The sequence below is a fragment of the Gambusia affinis genome, linkage group LG05, assembly GCF_019740435.1.
Source record: "Gambusia affinis linkage group LG05, SWU_Gaff_1.0, whole genome shotgun sequence".
Lineage (NCBI taxonomy): Eukaryota > Metazoa > Chordata > Actinopteri > Cyprinodontiformes > Poeciliidae > Gambusia > Gambusia affinis.
In genome coordinates this window covers 3,790,377-3,809,143 of record NC_057872.1, presented here as the reverse complement: position 1 = coordinate 3,809,143, position 18,767 = coordinate 3,790,377, and the positions used below count along the sequence as shown (strand labels likewise).

The window sequence follows — 18,767 nt, the reverse complement described above, 5'->3', positions numbered from 1 at the left end:
ATGCGTCACGTGCTTCCGATCAGTTCAGCTGGTCTTCCGTGGGTGGTTACCATAGCAACGGAGTCTCCATTGTGCTTTGGTCAAACAGAAAACAGGAGCAGATAAGGTAGATTTTTTTGTTCTTGTTGTTTGCTTAGACTTCGCTTCCATAGGACATAAATTGATGGGACGATTTCAAACTAAGGCAGACCTGCCTTATAATGCTGGCTGAACGTTGAAGCCTCAAATAAATATCTTAAACTTTTTTTGTCACCGAACTAGTTGTTATTAGAGCTACTAGCTCTGCTACTATGCTATTAAAAGTTGTGCTGTTATTGTTTTACAGTTCCTATATTTTGTCACATTCTCTTCGCTCTCAGCCATGAGTGGGGAAGCAGTTTTCTCTCGTCAAAGTTCAACCGCTGGCTTCAGTACGAAGGTCCCTGTGGAGCACCTGGACTATGGTTACATAGAAAAATGCAAAGATGTCAAATATCTGGAGAAGATACTGAGAATTTTGAGGTAATGTTCTTTTCGTCAAGTTTTTTTTTCCAACAATATTGTTATTGTATTTTTTACAGACATACCTGCCATATAACCAGTACAATAAACAAGACCAACAAACGCGCTCTTAGATACATATCTGCATAAATTCCTTTGAGTATACAGAAGATAATAGTTCACTGCTGATGCTCCCTTGTTGCACATTATGGTTTGACATTAATTTTGTCTTTAGCTGGCTTCTTCGTCGTGAGACAAGTCCACTCCTTCAACTTTCTTTTCGTTACGTTTGCTGTGCATTGTGTGCACAAAGGAAATGGGTGTTGCTTTTCTTTATAATATTCTTTCCTTCGTTTCTTGGTGTTCACTCTTTCAATATTTGTTTTTATTATTATTTCCACTCTAGCGGGAAAAAAAAATAATTTAACAAAATTACTTTTGCAGTAGTAGATATTGGTGTCTTAATGCACGAGAAAGCTTTTCAGTCTCGGGTCTTTTGCAGCCTCTAACAGGTGCCTGTATCCAGCTCCATTAATTTTTTCACTTACCCTTTTCTTTGCCCCTTTTGAAGAAAAACATCCCCACAGCAGAATGCTGGTGACTTCACGTCTTGCTGTTGGTGGGGGTATATTTTTTCTAAAGCAGATTGGTCCATTTCAAAACATTTTAGAAAGCACTGGAAGAAATAGCTCATTAAAGCATTTCAGAAATACACCAACATTTAAAAGCCATCTGATGAAGCATTAGGGGCACGAAAACAAAGAATTCGAAATTAAAATTTCATGGAATACCAATCCTGACTAACATCTTACAAGGAATTTGAAGTCCGATGACTTAAGGCTTACTTTGTGTCAAGGTCTGGTGAAGAGGGCATATATCCACATCTGATCAAGTTCTGTGAAAGTCACTTGGAGAAGCTGAACCCTAACAGTCGAGCTCTCAGGAAGGAGAACCCTGTTGCCACAGAAGCCAACTTCTCTAAAGATGAGTGGAACCAAATTGTTGACGACCTAAGGGTATGATATTCAGTGGCATGTTTTTTCCATTCAATAATTTCGTCATGAAGGACGTTTTTCAGCCATAAACATATTTTCATTAAACTTGTTTTTCTGTTTGGTAGACATGGACTGAAGAAACTAAAAAGACTGAAACCTTGCTGAAAGAGGAGTCAGTGTTTGAGGACCTGCCAGATGTGAAAATACCTCCTATACGAAGTTCAAATTGCTTTGTTCCACCTAATAAGGTACTTTTATTTTAAACAGTTCTACAGTGTAAACATTTCTCTTAGATTTCATTAAGTAAACATTTTTATATAGTGTTTTTCTGCTGCAGACATCACTCCCAAAACAAACAAGAAATCCCTCAAAGCGTGTTGTGCCTCGTGATTATCAAGAATGGGACAAGTGAGCTGTTTTCTCTTTTGTCTGTTATGCTTTAAAGAAAGAACGCAGCGCTACAGCATCTGCATGCACTTTGAAATGCATAATCCCATCTGTAGATGCAATCATTAACAGTTAAATACTGAATGCTACAAATATAGGGTCTTGGCTGCCATAAAGCTTTCCATTTTCAGGTTCAATGTGGAAGAGGAATGTGGCAAGATAGATGGGAGTATGCAAAAAACTGACCCACCAGCCCAGCTGAACTCAGGACATCTCAACATCAGGAGAGAAGTGGATGCCTCATGTAATGTCTTGTGTAAAATACATGTGTTGTGTTTTACAGCCGCAACGTGATAATTCTACAATAGTTGCTGGGTATGTGTGTGACGTGTGTGTGTGTGTGTGGCGTGTGATGCAGCGTTGTCGCATCAGGAGAAGCTCCTTTTGGCGAAGCGGGAAAAGGATAAGGGCAACGAAGCTTTCAGAGCCAACGATTACGAAGAGGCGGTTGCATACTACTCCAGGTCAGGGTCTCTAAACACCTTTGCTGCTATGAAGAACTTCACTTTGCAAGACATTATTTTAAACACATCGTTATCTAAGTGAAACGTTATATTTTTAGGAGGGTTTCAATTTTATTCCGTCTTTAATCTTTTTTTTTTTTTTCTGTGAATGGAAATAGTTGAAACTAGAAGTTTACTGACACAGTACAAACAGATAAATAGCCAATTTTTCTAATTGTCTTTCATACAATCAGACAACACTTCTTTCTGTCTTAGTTACATTAGGTTTACCAAAACAATTTGTAAACATTAAATAATGGGGGATTCTTTAATAAATTGTATTTTATTTTCCTCAAAGTTTGAATTTTACATACGCCTTTAATAGGTTAATTTCCAAAATTTGACGGATTTGGAGACACATCTGTATTTTTCTAGGCGTACCTCTGCTACGCACAACTTTCTTGCATAGGACAGTCAAGAAATGAGCCGAGGTACCAGGACTTCTACCAGTGCGAAGATGTCATGTTCATCTGTTGAAAACAGTTGTGTGCAAAATGAAAACTACATAGGAATGTCCAGCCGTCACACTGTTCATCCACGACACGGCCTGAAAGGTCACTCAGCCAGAAAGAAAACATCACAACAAATGTAACATAAAAAGCAAAATCATGGTCATTCACACAGGGATGAAGAAGTTAGTTTTTGGAGACATGTCTTGTGATGTGACAAAATTAAAATGAAAGTGTCTTGACACAGTGACCACCACCATACTTCACAATCTGGGTGTGGCTGAATGCTTACATGGAAATACTGAAGCAACATCTTAAAACATCAGATAACAGCTGGACCTGAGTCAAATTGGTAAACTAAAATCAAAACGTTACAGAGTGGCTGAAGGAAACAATTGTCAGTGTTTTTAAGTTGCCATCATGAAGCCCGGAGCTGATAAGGTGTTTGTAAAAAAAAAAAAGGTTTTGTAAAGTTTTGATTATTTAAAAAAGTGATTAAAATTGTCTGCATAATTCTTCCCCTCGTAATCCTGGTACTTAACAAATAGACATAATTTTGGTATTCCGAACCGACCTAAAGGAGGAAAAAGTTTCGTCTTATTTAGTTCTTTTGCTCTCTTCTGTTACAGGAGCCTTTCCATTTTCCCCACTGTGAATGTGTACAACAACAGAGCTCAGGCAGAGATCCGCCTGGAGCGCTGGCACAATGCCTTGACAGACTGTCTGCAGGTGCTTGAGCTAGAACCAAGAAATAAAAAAGGTGCTTTCTTTTTTTCAAGAAGTGTAATCTGGTGAAATTGCAAACCTGCTTGAGTCCTGATTTTAATGAGAAAATGAGGATTTATTGTGGTGTGTTTCATTTTAACCAGCCCTTCTGCGTCGTGCTACTGTTTACTATCATATGGGGAAGTTTGAAATGGCCTCTGAAGACCTGAGGACGGTACTTCAGGAAGAGCCGAACAATCCTGCAGCAATGGTAGATGACAGAGTTATGAGAAGCGATCATTTTGTGCCAATGAGCATCCTGTCCACTAGGGGTCATTGTATTTCTTTAGGATTAAGAACCTTAGTATACTAGAGCAAGTCAGAAAAAGGCTTAACTAATCTAATACAGCCAAACTGTATTAGATTAGATTTTAACTACTGATTTAGATTTAGTTTAGTTGATTATCCTGTAGTCCTTTGTGCCTTATCTCGTTTCGTTAGCCACGCCGTCACATGAAATGTTTTCTAACCAAATTCAGCTTTTCTTCCCAACTTCTTTTTGTACCTACAACTGGTTATTGGAATGACTGAACTGTTCATGGATTCCTTTTCTGCTGTTTGCCTTTGGAATATAGATTGTACTAAATCATTTATAAAAGAGAATATATCACAGGCAGTAAAAAAGTTGCTTTAACATTTCTATTTGTAGAAAATGTCGTAGTTATGCTCAACTATTATGTCACATAAAACCCTAATAAATATACATTACATTTTAGGGTGCAACATGTAATAAAAACATTCCAAGGACTTTTAATACTTTTGTAAGCCACTGTAAGAGTTTGGTTTTAGTTGGGAGGGGGAAATGTGGATATAATATTTTAATATATCCCCCTGATTATTTATTTTCCTTTTAGGTGTAATTTTTTGAATAAGTTCAATGTGAAAATCTCCCCCTCCCCCAAATGTACTATTCAGTGTTGTATTTAGTTTAGATCAGTTATGCATGGATTGTAGTTTCTGAAAATTAATTTGGTTTTGGTTGCTGACCAAATTCTAATGCACAAATTGCTTTTGTTTAGCAACTTCTGTCTAAAATTGAGAAGAAGATGTCAGATTGCCCACCACAGCAGCAAAGCAAGGGGAAAAAAATCCTCATCGAAGAGGTAGAGGAAGAGTTGTGTTACAGCAAAGAAGAACAGGAGGAGCAGAGAGGTGAGACAGAAACCTCACACAATTATCACTATCTCTGATTTCCAGAGTTCTACACAGACAGAGAGAAGAGAGGAAATAGCCTGGAGATGTTGTTCCATGACTGTTTCTAAAAGCCATTATGCAGTTCATTTCATTTTTCATTTTTTTTTTTTTCTTTAAAAAAGCATATTCAACGTTTATTATTGTAAAGGTATTGCAGAGAGATTCATGACTTTAATGAACCAAAGCAATGTTATAAAGCAGAGTGGGAATGTGAGAAACAAATAGAGGCAGACTGAAAGCAACTACTCAAGGTAATTTTTATTATTATTTATGTTTTACATGACTCTTTAATATTGAGGTGTATTTTGTTTTACTCAAACGGCTTTTCCTTTTTTTTGCCTCTACCTTGGATAATAAATTAGGACACTGTGGGATAATTGTTAGGGGTGCACTGATAAACTGACAGGCTGATAAATCGACCCTATTTTTAGAAGATGCATACATGTGAAAACGATCTTGTCTGCCTCCACAAATGTCTGAAAATCAGCTGCTGTCCCCTTTTGCTCTGCCATGAGAGAGGACTGACTGACACCTGGCCACCAGGTCACGTCTGCACATGCACGTTTAAAAATAGTCACCCCACTGTTACCAACTTAGTTACTTTGTTGCTATATGTAGCAACTTTTCTGACAAAAAAAAATAAATAAATTGGTAGCGGCCAAGATCTAAATTGCTGCACTCCTAGGACCTGGTAAAGACAGAATCTTTATGTCCTCTTATGTAGAACGCAGATCTGGACGAGGGAACACTTTGTTTTTCCTGTATACACACAGAACATCTGAGTGGGCTCTAATAATAGCACGTAATAAGTGCCGTGGATAGAGGAAATTCCTCTTGTCCCTCAGGGTTATGCGATATATAATATTTGCATGTGAGTAATTCCCTCCCCCATAAACAGCTTTTGTAATTGACTGCTCGCAGTTGGTGTTTCCTGGAACTCCCCGTTTGAGGTGCAGCATGTGTCAACCCTTCCCCCTCTGCCCTGACGTAACCGCTGACTCTTTCCTGTGGGTGTCTCTGTCTCTCTCTCTCTCTTCCTCTCTCTCTCTCTCTTTCTATCTCTCTCCCTCTCTCCCTCTGCCTAACTTCTAGCTCGTCCGGTTCAACCCAGCCAGCCTGTGGGAGGGGAGGAGAGCTCTGCTGCTCCTGCTGAAAGGGGAGACATGGGAAACGCTCAAAAAAAGCCCCACAGTAGAGGGGATGGGGGCGCGCACACTGACACCAGCAACTCGCATCATGGACCCTGGAGGGGCAAAGGGGGCACCTCGGATAAGTACAAAGTCCCAGAGGAGTCAAAGGAAAAGGTGGCCAACGGATCAAGCAAGAGGGGATCGACCGCCTCAGCGCAGGGCGATAAGGGGACTACAGGTGGGGGAAAAGCAGAGGAAACTGTCAATCTGGACGCCCCCTGCGGAGCCCTCCCCCCACACCTTTCCCGGCTAAAGAATGAAGGGAACCTGCTGTTTAAAAACGGACAGTTTGCCGATGCTTTGGAGAAATACTCGCAAGCCATCCAGGGCTACACAGATTCAGGTGAGTCCTTGCTGTTGACATTGTGCCGTTTAGTCAGACTCTAAGGCAGCAGGTGAGTCTGGAAGTGTCTTGAGAAGTAAACTTTACGGATGAAAGCAGCCACGGCAGGGCCATAGACAGGTACTGGCAAGAAACCAGTGAGTCAGAATCTAACCAACCAGTGATTCCTCACCAGCACACCTAGAGCCGGCTGAGCAGATCTCTGCGTGTTTTAATTATCAGTAGCTGTGAGACTTTGGCTTACCGCTCTAGTTGCATATCAAAGGTCATAAGCTGTCAGCCATTACTGCGCTTCTGTTTTGATCTCCAGAATCTTCTGAATGACATCATTTGATTGGGAAAGGTCAGTTTCAGTTTGTCCGAAGTGAGTCAGCTCACACAGCAGTGGCCACTGCAGCCTAAGAACGGTCCTGAAACAGCCGGGACATGATCTGGCGGTGCGTTTAATGACTCTGTGTCCTGAACACTGCGTCACAGTTAGGCTGCTGTGGAGTGGAGGGACAGCGTTTCTGTTTTAGCCTGGGCTAAGCCTCTCAGCTTTGCTCTGTCCAAGTCACATGACCACTAACCACTCACTGTGAAATAGAACGAGTTGGACTAGTGCTGTATTTTCTTTTTACAGGAAGTGAAAGCCTGAACAGTCAATGGAGAGAGAGAGAGAGAGAGAGAGCTGATGATTGCTGTACATGTGGAGGCTTCTATAGGGAGCCCCACAGATATACACAGAATATAATAATAGCAAAACCATTTCCTATGAGTGTATCAGAATATAAATATGTCTCATAATGTAAACAGTCTCTACTGTTACATTAGCAGAAAGCGTTAGCTGAGACGTCGTCTCTGACATACTGCGTCGTTATCTGTAATCTGATTTGATTTGAAGAGCTGGCAGGCTAAGCTGCTGCCATTTAGTGCAACAGAAGCACGTTGCTCCGTCCATAACACTCAGACTCATTTCCGTAACTCTGTGACACAAATGTAAACCAAAACGATAAAAATAGGAAATGTAGCACATGTTGGCTGGTTAATAGAGGCCTACAGGTGGTTTAATAATGAGCATCACCTCGATCAGTGGAGGAGCAGGAGAGAAATGTTGCTGTGTTAGTAAAGCATTGATGGTCATCATGGGGATAAATGTCGTGGTATATTTTTTTTTATACTTAACTTTAGAATTATTTTTTAACAGTGTTAAAGGAACTTTAAACCAAATAACTTTTGTGAATTTATGAATATAGACTCTCAAGCTTCCACTGATATTTGGTTAAATTAACTTTAGAAGATTGTAGATAGAGTTGGTTGGTAACTAGTAACATTTACATGAGTAACATTTTGGACAAAATGTACTTGTAGGAGTTCTTTTAGTACGCTGGACTTTTTTACTTTGTTGAGCTGCCAGTAATTTTATTTTTGAAGTGTGGCTCCTCTTCCTTGAATAAAATTCACACCTGCAGTTTTTGTTAAAGTTTTGTAAGTTTTGTATACAAAGAAATTGATTTAGAGCAAAATTGCTTTTGCCTGATTTTGCTATTTTGTCATTTCGTTGTTTACATGAATTATTGTCATTTTTACCATCAAATAACAGCAATTCCACATTACTTTATGTTTTGGTCCTCCTGATGAGGTAATTTTTAGATATTAAATGATTGACTATCTGGTCTACTCAGTACTTAAGTGGCACTTTTAGCAAAGACTTTCCACACTGACTCTTAATAACTTTGACTAAAAACAACTAAGTGCCAAATGCAGGTTTTAGCAGTTCTTTTAGATATTTTATGGAATAAATGCCCTCATTTTCAAAAGTTTTATTTTTTTAAAAGCTAAAAGTAATTTTCTGAGTAGTTCAGTTGGTAGAGCGTGTGCACCACGTCCAGGCGTTGACTGTGTTTGCCCTTTCCAAAACCAGTTTAAACCTGTCTTTGTGATCACTGTGATCACAAAGGATACTGTCTTCCTATCCAATTTGGAACATCAGATTGTATCGATTTTCCAACCACCTAACCCTCTGGTGAAAGGAAATGGATTACGATATCCAAGAACAACACAGGAGGGAAGAAGGCTCCATTTGATCACTTCCACCTTTAAGACAGTTCTATTTTGACCTGTATTGTAAAGACAGTTCCACTGGCTGATTTATTTCCATTTATAACAAGACATTTTCCCTATGTTATAAGTGAAATAATTTGCCAGTGGAACTAAAGCTTTTTCCATCAATACAAAATAAGGATCAACTTAAAACAAATTCTTATAGTTTGCTGAAAAGTTACCTATAAGTCAGTTCTGTTTTATTTCAAGAGTGTTAAGATATTTGCACTAGAAACTAGACCAAAATATGTGGTCAAATTTTGTGTTTTTGCAACGCAGATGTGAGTAGAGTACCAAGCAATGTGATCACTGTTTACTCCAAAACCAGTTTATGGAATAATTGCTTTGTTTACTCAGGTAAACAAAGCGCTACTCTGGGGTACTGTGGTGGCGCAGGGTTAAGTCCTCGACGCAGCTGTCACCGGTTCGATTCCTGGCCTGGTGGCCTTTGCTGCATTTCTTCCCCCTTTTCTCATTATCCACTTTCCTGTCAATTCACTATCAAATAAAGGGCACTAGAGCCAGTAAACCCTTAAATAACAACAGCATAGAGCTTCTCAAGTAAAGGTAAAAAGTAACTAAGAAATAAAGAACAATATTTTATAAAAAGGCTTGGCAAGTACTGAGTAACTCATCATCTTAATAGGTTTAAATAATGTAGTCAGAAAGATAAAAATATATGGTTTTGTGCAAAATTTTAGTATTCTAAAGACTGAAATGAAAAAACAAAGAATTCAAATAAGTAGCATAATAATACCAAATAATACATTTAGACAGAAGGAACCCTTTTTGTTTCCATATAAAGCGTATGACACCAATACTAGCTGCCAGTCATACAGCTGCATAACAAAAAGTGGAAGGAAGCCCAAAAAGGTTTTGACCCAAGTCATGCATTTTGAAAGACAGTTATGTCTGATGCTGACCAAATGTATGTAAAACCTTTGAATTTTAGGAAAGTTACAAAACATTTCTAAAACAAAAATGCTCTCACTACACTTTCTGACAAACGGACATAATTTTGGTCATTCTAAATGAGCTATAACAAGAAAAGTGTGGTCTGATTCAACTTCACAGTGAGGAAAAGCATAAATGTGGTGTGCGTTAAGGAACCCTTTATTTCAACATGTACACTTTCAAAACACTAAGGAGGAAGTGAAAGTAGCTACTGTGATGTTTCTAAAGTATTTCATGCTCCTGCAATAAACTGATATTACTTGAACATTGTAATTCATGACATGCAAATCTTTTAAAAGATGTAGCCTCTGCAGCCGAGAGGTACGTCTGTTCCTGCTGGTGTTGTCTGTCTACTAAAATAGGTTAAAGGGAACCAACTAATAAACCTTTCATTCAAAGTTATACTTTAAAATTTTTAAAGGCGTAAAGCAATGAACAGAAGTCTCTCCTTTGGAAATCATAAATGATTTTAGTTAAGAAAGAGTAAACAGAATTTACAAGGTTTGTTAATATTTGAACAGTAAGGTGAAGTCGAGCTGCGTTTCAGTTATCAACATGAAACTGGAAGGAATTGAATGAAGGTATAAAATGATTTGCTTTTTAGTCAACCTTAAGAGCCTTAAAATGAAAAGGAAAATCATAAAAGCTCACACTGTTACATAGATGTATATATGCATTGTGTCACACTATATTTATGTGAAATATGTTACTATATACATGCCTATTTAAATATAAATGTGTGCAGTTATTTATGTATTTATATGGACAGTAAATAAGCTCCATTACTGTAGGTTGCCGAGTAGGGAAATGAGCCTTGTCTTCAGCCTAATCCTTCTTTTTTTTGGTAAATTGTTGGTTTGTAAAATAGCGTTTCATTTTGTTTTCTTTTCGTCGTGATGTTGTTAATTCACCAACATAGAGTTGATCTGCAACCTGAACCTGGTTTCTCTCCATGCAGGGATGGATAGTCCTGAGGATCTGTGTATTCTGTATTCCAACAGAGCAGCGTGCTACCTGAAAGACGGCAACAGTCAGGACTGCATACAGGACTGCACCAGGTGAGCGCCAGGGTTCACTCCTAATCCAGCATGATGACAGAGGAGCTACAGTAGCCGATCCCAGTCTTTTAACGAAGGCGTGTTGAACCATCACTGAGGGAAACTCCCATTAACACACCCTAAAACACTTGATGTCCCTGCAGAAGGATGAGGTTACAAAAACCGTACCGCTGTGTCGTGTATTAAGTAACAGACATCTAAAACAGCATGTAAACACGAACTGTAAATACAGAAACACAATCTTCTCGTCTCTCATGCATCACAGGGGCCTTGATCCTTTGTGCTCGTCTAATTATGTCTATTTATACTAACCAGAGCCCTGGAGCTGCAGCCGTTCTCCCTCAAGCCCCTCCTGCGCCGGGCCATGGCTTACGAGTCGCTGGAGCGCTACAAGAAGGCCTACGTGGATTACAAGACCGTCCTGCAGATCGACACCAGCGTGCAGGCGGCACACGACAGCGTCAACAGGTGTTAGCTCCCACCGATCAGAGCGGCTACACTGAAGCAGGGCAATCTGAACGCATTCAGTTCACAGCTGTCCTTCAAATATCAACTCGTGGTTTATAGTCATTGGTTTCTGGCTGACACCTACTGAAAACCTTGATTTTTACTTCTTTATCTGTATCTTTACATGTTTGTAGACTCCACTATGTTAGGGTCATATATATATAAATAAGTCAAGTGCCGTCTTTCTTACCGCTGGCTGCCCTCAGGGTTGTTTACTGAGCCCACTGCTTGACCTCAGTCAATCGTTTTACTGTATATATTCGTATTGATATTTTTTGATTTTTATTTGTTTCTTTTATTATTAGTGAAGCCGTATCAATTTGTAGATTTTAATTGCGCATTTGAAAGTCTGTCTATGTCTACTTTTAGAACTTCAACTGTTACATTTCCAGAGACTTAAACACAACCAGGTTTTTTTTTGTCACTTAGAGATTTAGCTTGAGCTAAAGGCTAAATACGGCTGCCAAAGTACTTGTGCTTCTATGTTATGCAATACAAACACTTATAGTCACTCATCAGGTCAAGGGAAGTTACTCAAGGTGCTCAAGTTCAAAAAAATTCCCATATTGAATAAATTAAAAGTAGGACGTTTGATCTTCACGTCATCGTCATTTAAATAGTGAAGGTTACAAATGAGCAGCTTTTAATGAAAAAATATTAGAGGTTATTTTTGACATCTTCCAAAATAATTGTATTTATTGCCAAAATATGATTTAGGCAAATGGGTAAATAACTAAATAGGCCAATAAAAGACAGGACATTATTTTAGGAAGTTGACGATTTTAAAAATTCTTATATGGTTAAAGTTTGCAGAGCTTTACTCAAAGCTAAAAGTGGCTCATTTAAAAAGTCGAGGAGGAGAAATGTTTGTCTTATTTCAGTATTTTTCCCCTTTTTATTTCTTTCTTTATTTCTCATCTAAGAACCAAATCAAGAAAAACCTATGACCTAAATGACTGCACTGAACTCCACGTCTAAAAATAGACATAGACTTTATAGGATATTTTCCTTTTTCTTCTGTCTTTTCACCTAATTTTCAACCCCTTTATTTGAATCGTTTACATCACAGCAAAAAAAAATTGGGAATTATTGTAATACTTTTGGATTCAGAAAGTGAAATATACAAAAAAGTGAGGCTTTGTTTTTTTTTGTTTTTTTTGTTTTTGTTTTTTTTTTAGCTCTATTCAAACCTGCTCTGTTTTTTTTGTGGGGTTTTTTCGCACCAGAATCACCCGGATGCTGATCGAGCAGGACGGTGCAGAGTGGAGAGAGAAACTCCCAGACATTCCCCTGGTTCCCCTGTCCGCCCAGCAGCACCGACGAGAAGAACCCCCCAGCCAGCAGGTCCTGCAGGCTCGGGCAGAAAAAGCCTCCAGAGACGCAGGTCTGTTGAAAACATTCACCCTCAGCTGAAGAAAACGGACCTGGACTTGCAGAACAAGCAACTATGAGTTTTAATGCCAAGGAATTTGCTGTATTTTACAGCGCCTGACCAGTTTAAGAATGTAATTTTTTATTTTTTTTTTTACATCAATTATGCTAAAAGGCAATCGGATACAATTGTGTGTTTTTACAAATGAAATAGTTGTTTTTTTTATTCTCTAGAAATTCTTATTCTGATGATTAACATTTTTTGAAAGGGAATGTTGTTTACAGAGACACTTCATTTTATTTATGGTTTTGTTTTTTTGCCACTTTTGCTTCCTTTTTATTTATTGTTTTTTGCTTGTTTTATTTTGGAGAAAAAAAAATACATTCCAATTCCACTGTTAAGAGTTCTTTAAAAAATAAAAAATTTACATTTCTCTTTGAGAGAGTGAAGCAGCATTTCCATGCCTTTGAAAATGGTCTCAAAACAGCAATATTATCGATTATTGCGATAATTACTGGGACAATTTATTGTCTGGCAGAATTAGTCATGATGTCAGGCCTACTAGCAAGTGGCTGCACTGGACTGTTATTTAGTATCAGAATTTTTTTGTGTTTGCCACAAAATGCATTTATACTTTTAGAAGCCACATTACATTTGTCACCTCCTTGCGCTGACCAAGCGCTTCCCTCATTCCCCAGGCTTTGCTCCAGCTGCTAATAATACACTTTAATAAAGAAAAGAGCTGCTGACACACTTTTCCCTCCCTGATGATGCTCTGCATCAGATTGATTAGCCCGTAGTTCACGATGTGACTGATTGCTGACTTTCTCTCTCATGCCATGTGTCCGGCCAGCTCAGCATTCTGCCACAGCGTTAAACCCCCAGCTGCACAACACTGGCTCGTGAAAAAGGGGGCCGATTAAAACGTCCTGCCAGCTGGATTTATGACGGCAAAAGAGAGGCAAATGCAAGTGGTCCGCACAGGAGTAATCAATGTTAAGTAATCACCTCTCTATTCTGTGTTGTAGAACGGAGAGCAGAAGTCCGTTTTACAGCTTTGAAGCAAGAAGGGAATGATTTTGTGAAGAAGGGTCAGTACCAGGAAGCTCTGGGGAAGTACGCAGAATGCCTTAAGCTAAAGCCAAAGGAGTGTGCTATCTACACCAACAGGTTAGATAACTCAGTATCTCTCTCTCTCTCTCTCTCTACCGCTGTGTTCTTTCTGTTGTCGGCACACAGCTGAGAATGAAGAAAGGAAACTGCTGCTGGGATGAAAAATCTCCTGCTGTGCGATTCTGTTCGCACATGTCATGAACTCTGCTGTGAAAATAGCTTTTCTTTGGTACAGACAGACCAGAACAGACATCCAAGGTCACCTCAAGGTAGCTGCTGAGGAGTAACTGGCAAATATACATTTAGAGACAAGAGATTCTTTAACGTACTCTTGTCCCTTTTTTTGACATTTAACCCTCCCACGATCGTAAGAGAAGGGGTCAATTGAAGCTTGCGAGTTTTTTAACGTGTGTGCGGTCTGACGTGCGCCTTTACGAGTTTTTGCCATTGTCCGACTGTGACATCTGCCGCGCTTCACCTGAGCGCCGTGCTAAGACTGCAGCACGGTTCAAAAATATCTTTATTGAATCTCAACTTCAGGTGTTAAACATTCCTAGCGCAATGCTTAGGAGGAGCAGGGAGGAGGGCCTTGTCCCATGAGACCGTGAGTTTCCGAAACTACACATGAAAGGCTCATAAAAGCACACACAGAGTTAATGTAACCCTGCCAGACCGCGCACAGAGTAAAAAACTTGTGGGCTCTAAATGACTCTTAAGACCATGGGAGGATTAAATATGCCTAGATTTTTTAAATCAGTTATTTTTCCTTTTTTCTTTTCTTTTTTTTTTATAATTTTCAGGAGAAAAAAGGCCATTGGCTTAAAGAACATACTTAGAGCAGTAATTAAGTGGAAACTGTACAAGAGATACATATGTTTTGCATTGAAGGTGAACAAAAAAAAAACTTGTAAATATGTTCTATAATTCCTGAAGTGCTATCGTTTTAGCTTCACCCGCTTCAAACTCTGTAAAACAAAATCTCCTATTGAGATCAGTTCATCCATAAAACGACCAGCAGACCAGACACACTGGGCTTAGCTTTTCATGATGATGTTAAAATTAAAATCCGATTAATCAATAGAATAATCGATTGCTAAAATAACCGTTAGCTGCAGCCCTATGTAAGGATTATTTTCTGTCTTAAATGTCTAAAATTCTAAAGATAAAAATGTCTTCCATTTAACTTATTCAATTTGTAGAAAACTCTAGTTGAAAGTAATCCTCTTTCTACTGTGACTTTAAAAAGTATTCACACTCCTTAGACTTTACAACCCCAAACATAAGTGGGTTTTATCGGGATCTCGTGATCAACACAGAGAAGTCCAGAAGCTGTGGGCTTTTGCATCCGACCATCTTTACTCTGGTACCTATAAATAAAATTGAACGCAACCAGAAAAAGCCTAATTTGTAAAGCTAGCTAGCAGAGCTAGGTCACAAAACAATGTTTTACCCCTTCACCCGTCGTCTGATAATGACAGAACATGGAGTGTGTTATCAAATACAGTTCCAGGCTAACCATGGGCATTCGTCTATCGAGCCGAGCGGCTGGTGAGCAGAACTGACAGGTTGTTGGTGCGATTCCAGAGCGCTGTGCTACCTGAAGCTGCAGCGGTTCGGTGAGGCCAAGCAGGACTGCGACGCAGCGCTGGAGCTGGAGCCGGACAACAAGAAGGCCTTCTTCAGACGGGCTCTGGCCAACAAGGGCCTCCAGGTCAGCACACACAAACACCGCGCTTCTGTCTTCATTAAAACCAGTGTTTTTACACAGACGGCACATTTGGGTGCAGCACGAATTCCACAGCCAGTTTGTGTGTTCGCTCCCACCAGGACTACCTGGCATGCAGCTCGGACCTGCAGGAAGTGCTGCAGTTGGACCCCAACGTGCAGGAGGCTGAGAAGGAGCTGGAGGAGGTCACGGTTCTGCTCAGACAGAGTCTGGCCGGCGCCACACAGGACAAACCCAGGAAGACCGTCGCCATCACAGAGGTACGTCTCTGTTCTGTTTCATGAACAGCCGGGCCGTCTGCGCTCTGCTCACACCTTTATTTCTGATAAAGTCAGAAATAACGGACGTGTAAAGCCTTATTTTACTTTTAGGACATGATATGATTGGTGCCTCAAGTTTCCATATTATAAATATTACAGGAACATTTTAATAAACACATTTCTGTATTAAGGTTTATAATAGGTTTTATTTAGCTGTAAGCTAACAGGAACAGGAAAAAAATGCTCAAACACATCAGTCTGTGTGAATATAAAGCTGTTTCATTTGGTGGAACAAACCTTCACTGATTAAGATGCACATCAGCAGAAAAACAACATGGTGGTCCTGGTTGGAATTCACATTACGGGTGCACTGATTAAAGTTTATAGGCCAACCACCGATTTTAATTTTTTTTTATTTTTATCGTAAACGTTGCTAAGTATTTCAAGAGTTGCTAAATCAACTGTACATGTGTAGGAGCTGACGTGGTGGGTAAGTTTTCAGACGTTTGCTGAGGTTCCACATCCAGAACTCACGTGGCTCTAAGACGTGTATCCGTCTCGTACCGCAGGTTGACGATGAGGAGGCCGTGACGGAAGCTCCCAACTCTGAGGGCAGCTGCACGGGAGACAACATCAGCATCAACCTCAAACCCAGCAGCGCCTACGAATTCGGTCAGTCTTTGAACGCAGCGCGCTGCTGCGGAAACACGGCAGCCTGCGCCAAACTGCTGGCATCCACAGAACCGGAACTGCTTCCCCAGTATCTTAGCAACCAGCTGGACGGACACACCATCAGCTTCATCGTGAAGGCACTGGACTCGCATTTACTGGAAGAGAAGCCCGACTTGGCGTACCGGCATCTCGATCAGTTGCACACCGCTGACAGGTTCCGGGTAAGAGGCGATGCGAGCGGTTTGGATGGTGAATATTCTCAAACTAAAACTCGTATGTGAATGAAGGTGAACAGCTGAACTGTGTCTGCAGGTCGCCCTCATGATGCTGGAGAAGGACGAGCGTCGCTACGTGACTCAGCTCTTTGAGCGTCTTTCAGCTGTGGAGAGCACAGAGTTCACCGAGGATGATGTTCAGAATCTGGCCAACAAATACATCTGACCCCCCCCCTCGCCTCCCCCCCCTCACTCCCTCTCTCTGCCTCCTCCATGCTGCATGAGCTGCTGCTCCTCCAGTCTGGGCTCTACGCAACAGACTACACCAGAACTGAGCTCACAATGTTTCCACAGAAAGACCAAGGAACTGATGGAAAATCCGACAAGTTCTGAATGTCCTCTTACGTTTGGATAAAGGCTTAAGATATCTTTTCTTTCTTTTTTTTTTTTTCTTTCTTCGGAACAGTTTGCTATGCAGATTTTATGTACCAGCACAAACCACTTTAACTGAACATCTGGATCGTTTAACTCAACAAAAGTGTTCCAGCCTCAATGTGGGATCGGTCGAGTGGAGAGTCAGACAGCGGGGCGGTCTTCCTCCCAACCCCCGGTGGTCAGCCGGGATTACATAACAGAAACTCGTGTTCCCAGAACTGAGCTTTGTTTATTTGGTCCATGAAGCTTTTGAAATCAGAGGCTGTTATTAACCAGCCATGTTAAGAGAAGGTATTCAGTGCTAATTAAAGAAACTGCTGCTGTCAGCAAACTGAAGTTACCTCGCTACACAAACAGAATCAACAAACCTCATTGCTGTTCGGCATCAAAACCCCCCCCCAAAAAAAAACTTTCATGTTTAAATCTGTTTCAGCAACTATGCAATAAGATGTATTGAATCACTTAGTGTTTCCTCTGATATGAGCTGGGGTCAATAAAATCTGCCAGGTGAGGCAAAGATCCACATTCACCTTCATATGAGCCATAAGACATGAAAGCTCGAGTGAAGCGGCGTGCCTATCGTTTTGATTCTGCTAAATATTTGGTGTAGTTCTCAGTTTGATTCAATTTTTTTTTTTTTTTTTGCATTGATTGCAGTTTTCTATCTGATTCCAATTTTGTCCGATGCCGTTTTGTTTTTGTCTAAAAGGTTGCAAAAGCAGCAGTGGGGTGGCGACCTCTCTCACAACACAACCAAAGGGGTCAGCGGCTGATTTACAGAGCTTTGGAGGTAGAGAAGGCCGGCGGATAAAATTAAAAATAAAAATAAATAAAAATCGCCCAAAATTAAGGAAATCTGGGCTGATTTATCAGTGCACCTCTAGATTTTTTTTTTTTTTTAATCAGACCACAATTTGAATACACATTTCTTTTACATGCTAGAAGAATAAAAATGAAACATTCTGATTATCCTAAACTGAGAGCTGACCCAGTTTTAAAGTCATTTTGAATGTACAGTTAAATTCAGGGACCCGATCTAGGGGCGAGAGGCAATAATTTCATATTTTATATTTGTTCTCTACAATCTAGTTTTAGCTGTATATGTTTTAGTAAAATTGTCATCTGTACAGAATTCAGAGGCCTGTTCAATAAAGTCAAAGAAAATGTGTTTCGCACCATGTTTGACATTTTTTTGCTTCACAAAAAACACACACACATTTGATAATACATTTTTTTTATTTTTTTGCAGATATGCATTTACACGCATATAGTAAAGCAAATTACCAAACAAATATACAAACACCTTAATCCCGTTCTGCACAAACGACCACTTTTATCTGGCACTGGTGTGCAAATTACAACCAAAACATTAAGATTATTTTGGTTAAAACCAAGTAAAAGAGGAAGAATGAGCAGAAGAATCTCAGCGGTGATGAAGGGAGATCTGCAGCCATGAGGCTTTATCCACGGAACCGAACCAGAACAGACCTGGGTCAAAACCACACAGCTAGTAGAGGTTCACCAGAGCCAGCTCAGCAGCCTCAGGGCAGACCACAGAACAGTTTGGGAGAAAGAAAAAAAGAGAGAGAGAAAAAAAACAAAAACGACTTCAAGTCTGCTCAGCAGCACCGTTTTGGCAACACAAACCCGATTCACAAGACAAAACTCACATTCCCATCAACCTCTGCGACAGCAGAACAGGAAACAGTGCAGGTGCCCGGAGCCTTACTTATTTGCGTAGTATTAGTGGAACATGTAAAAACAGTGATGTGTGTGTGGGGGAGAGACCCTGGGTCGTGTCTTCATTCATCCCCGCGGTGTTTAAAAAAATAAAAAAATAAAATAAAAGGTCGCGCGTTACCGTCGGCAGCTGAAGAGTCAAAGAACTAACAAGAGCCTGAGTGCTGTCTTTGGTAGGCTGTTGAAAAGTCTTCAGTTAAACTCGGCCGCAGTGTGAACGAGCGCGCCTCTAGCAAACACACACTCTGCTGTCAGTACGATGTTCTC

General features: G+C 40.1%; 1 protein-coding gene across 2 annotated transcripts; it reads left to right on the top strand.

Moving 5' to 3' along the window:
- The first annotated feature begins 20 nt into the window (after positions 1-20).
- LOC122830718 (sperm-associated antigen 1-like) lies at positions 21-18,547 on the top strand. 2 transcript variants are annotated; one of them, XM_044116322.1, is made up of 19 exons: positions 21-106; positions 360-501; positions 1,337-1,496; positions 1,601-1,723; positions 1,813-1,883; positions 2,054-2,166; positions 2,281-2,386; positions 3,504-3,634; positions 3,744-3,850; positions 4,659-4,791; positions 5,926-6,366; positions 10,361-10,460; positions 10,776-10,928; positions 12,194-12,351; positions 13,368-13,509; positions 15,037-15,163; positions 15,280-15,438; positions 16,008-16,331; positions 16,423-18,547. In XM_044116322.1, the coding sequence occupies exons 2-19, from the start codon at positions 362-364 to the stop codon at positions 16,549-16,551; spliced, it is 2,817 nt and encodes a 938-aa protein (XP_043972257.1). In that variant the 5' UTR covers positions 21-106; positions 360-361; the 3' UTR covers positions 16,552-18,547. The 2 variants fall into 2 exon arrangements, with proteins under 2 accessions (XP_043972257.1, XP_043972256.1); XM_044116321.1 differs by having other exon boundaries at positions 23-106; positions 326-501.
- Positions 18,548-18,767: the final 220 nt, after the last annotated feature.

Excerpts from the sequence above, each read along its gene's own strand:
- LOC122830718 (XM_044116322.1), top strand. The coding sequence starts at position 362 with ATGAGTGGGGAAGCAGTTTTCTCTCGTCAAAGTTCAACCGCTGGCTTC. Across the intron at positions 1,724-1,812 it reads GCTTTGTTCCACCTAATAAG|ACATCACTCCCAAAACAAAC; the intron begins GTACTTTTATTT and ends TTTCTGCTGCAG. Across the intron at positions 6,367-10,360 it reads CCAGGGCTACACAGATTCAG|GGATGGATAGTCCTGAGGAT; the intron begins GTGAGTCCTTGC and ends CTCTCCATGCAG.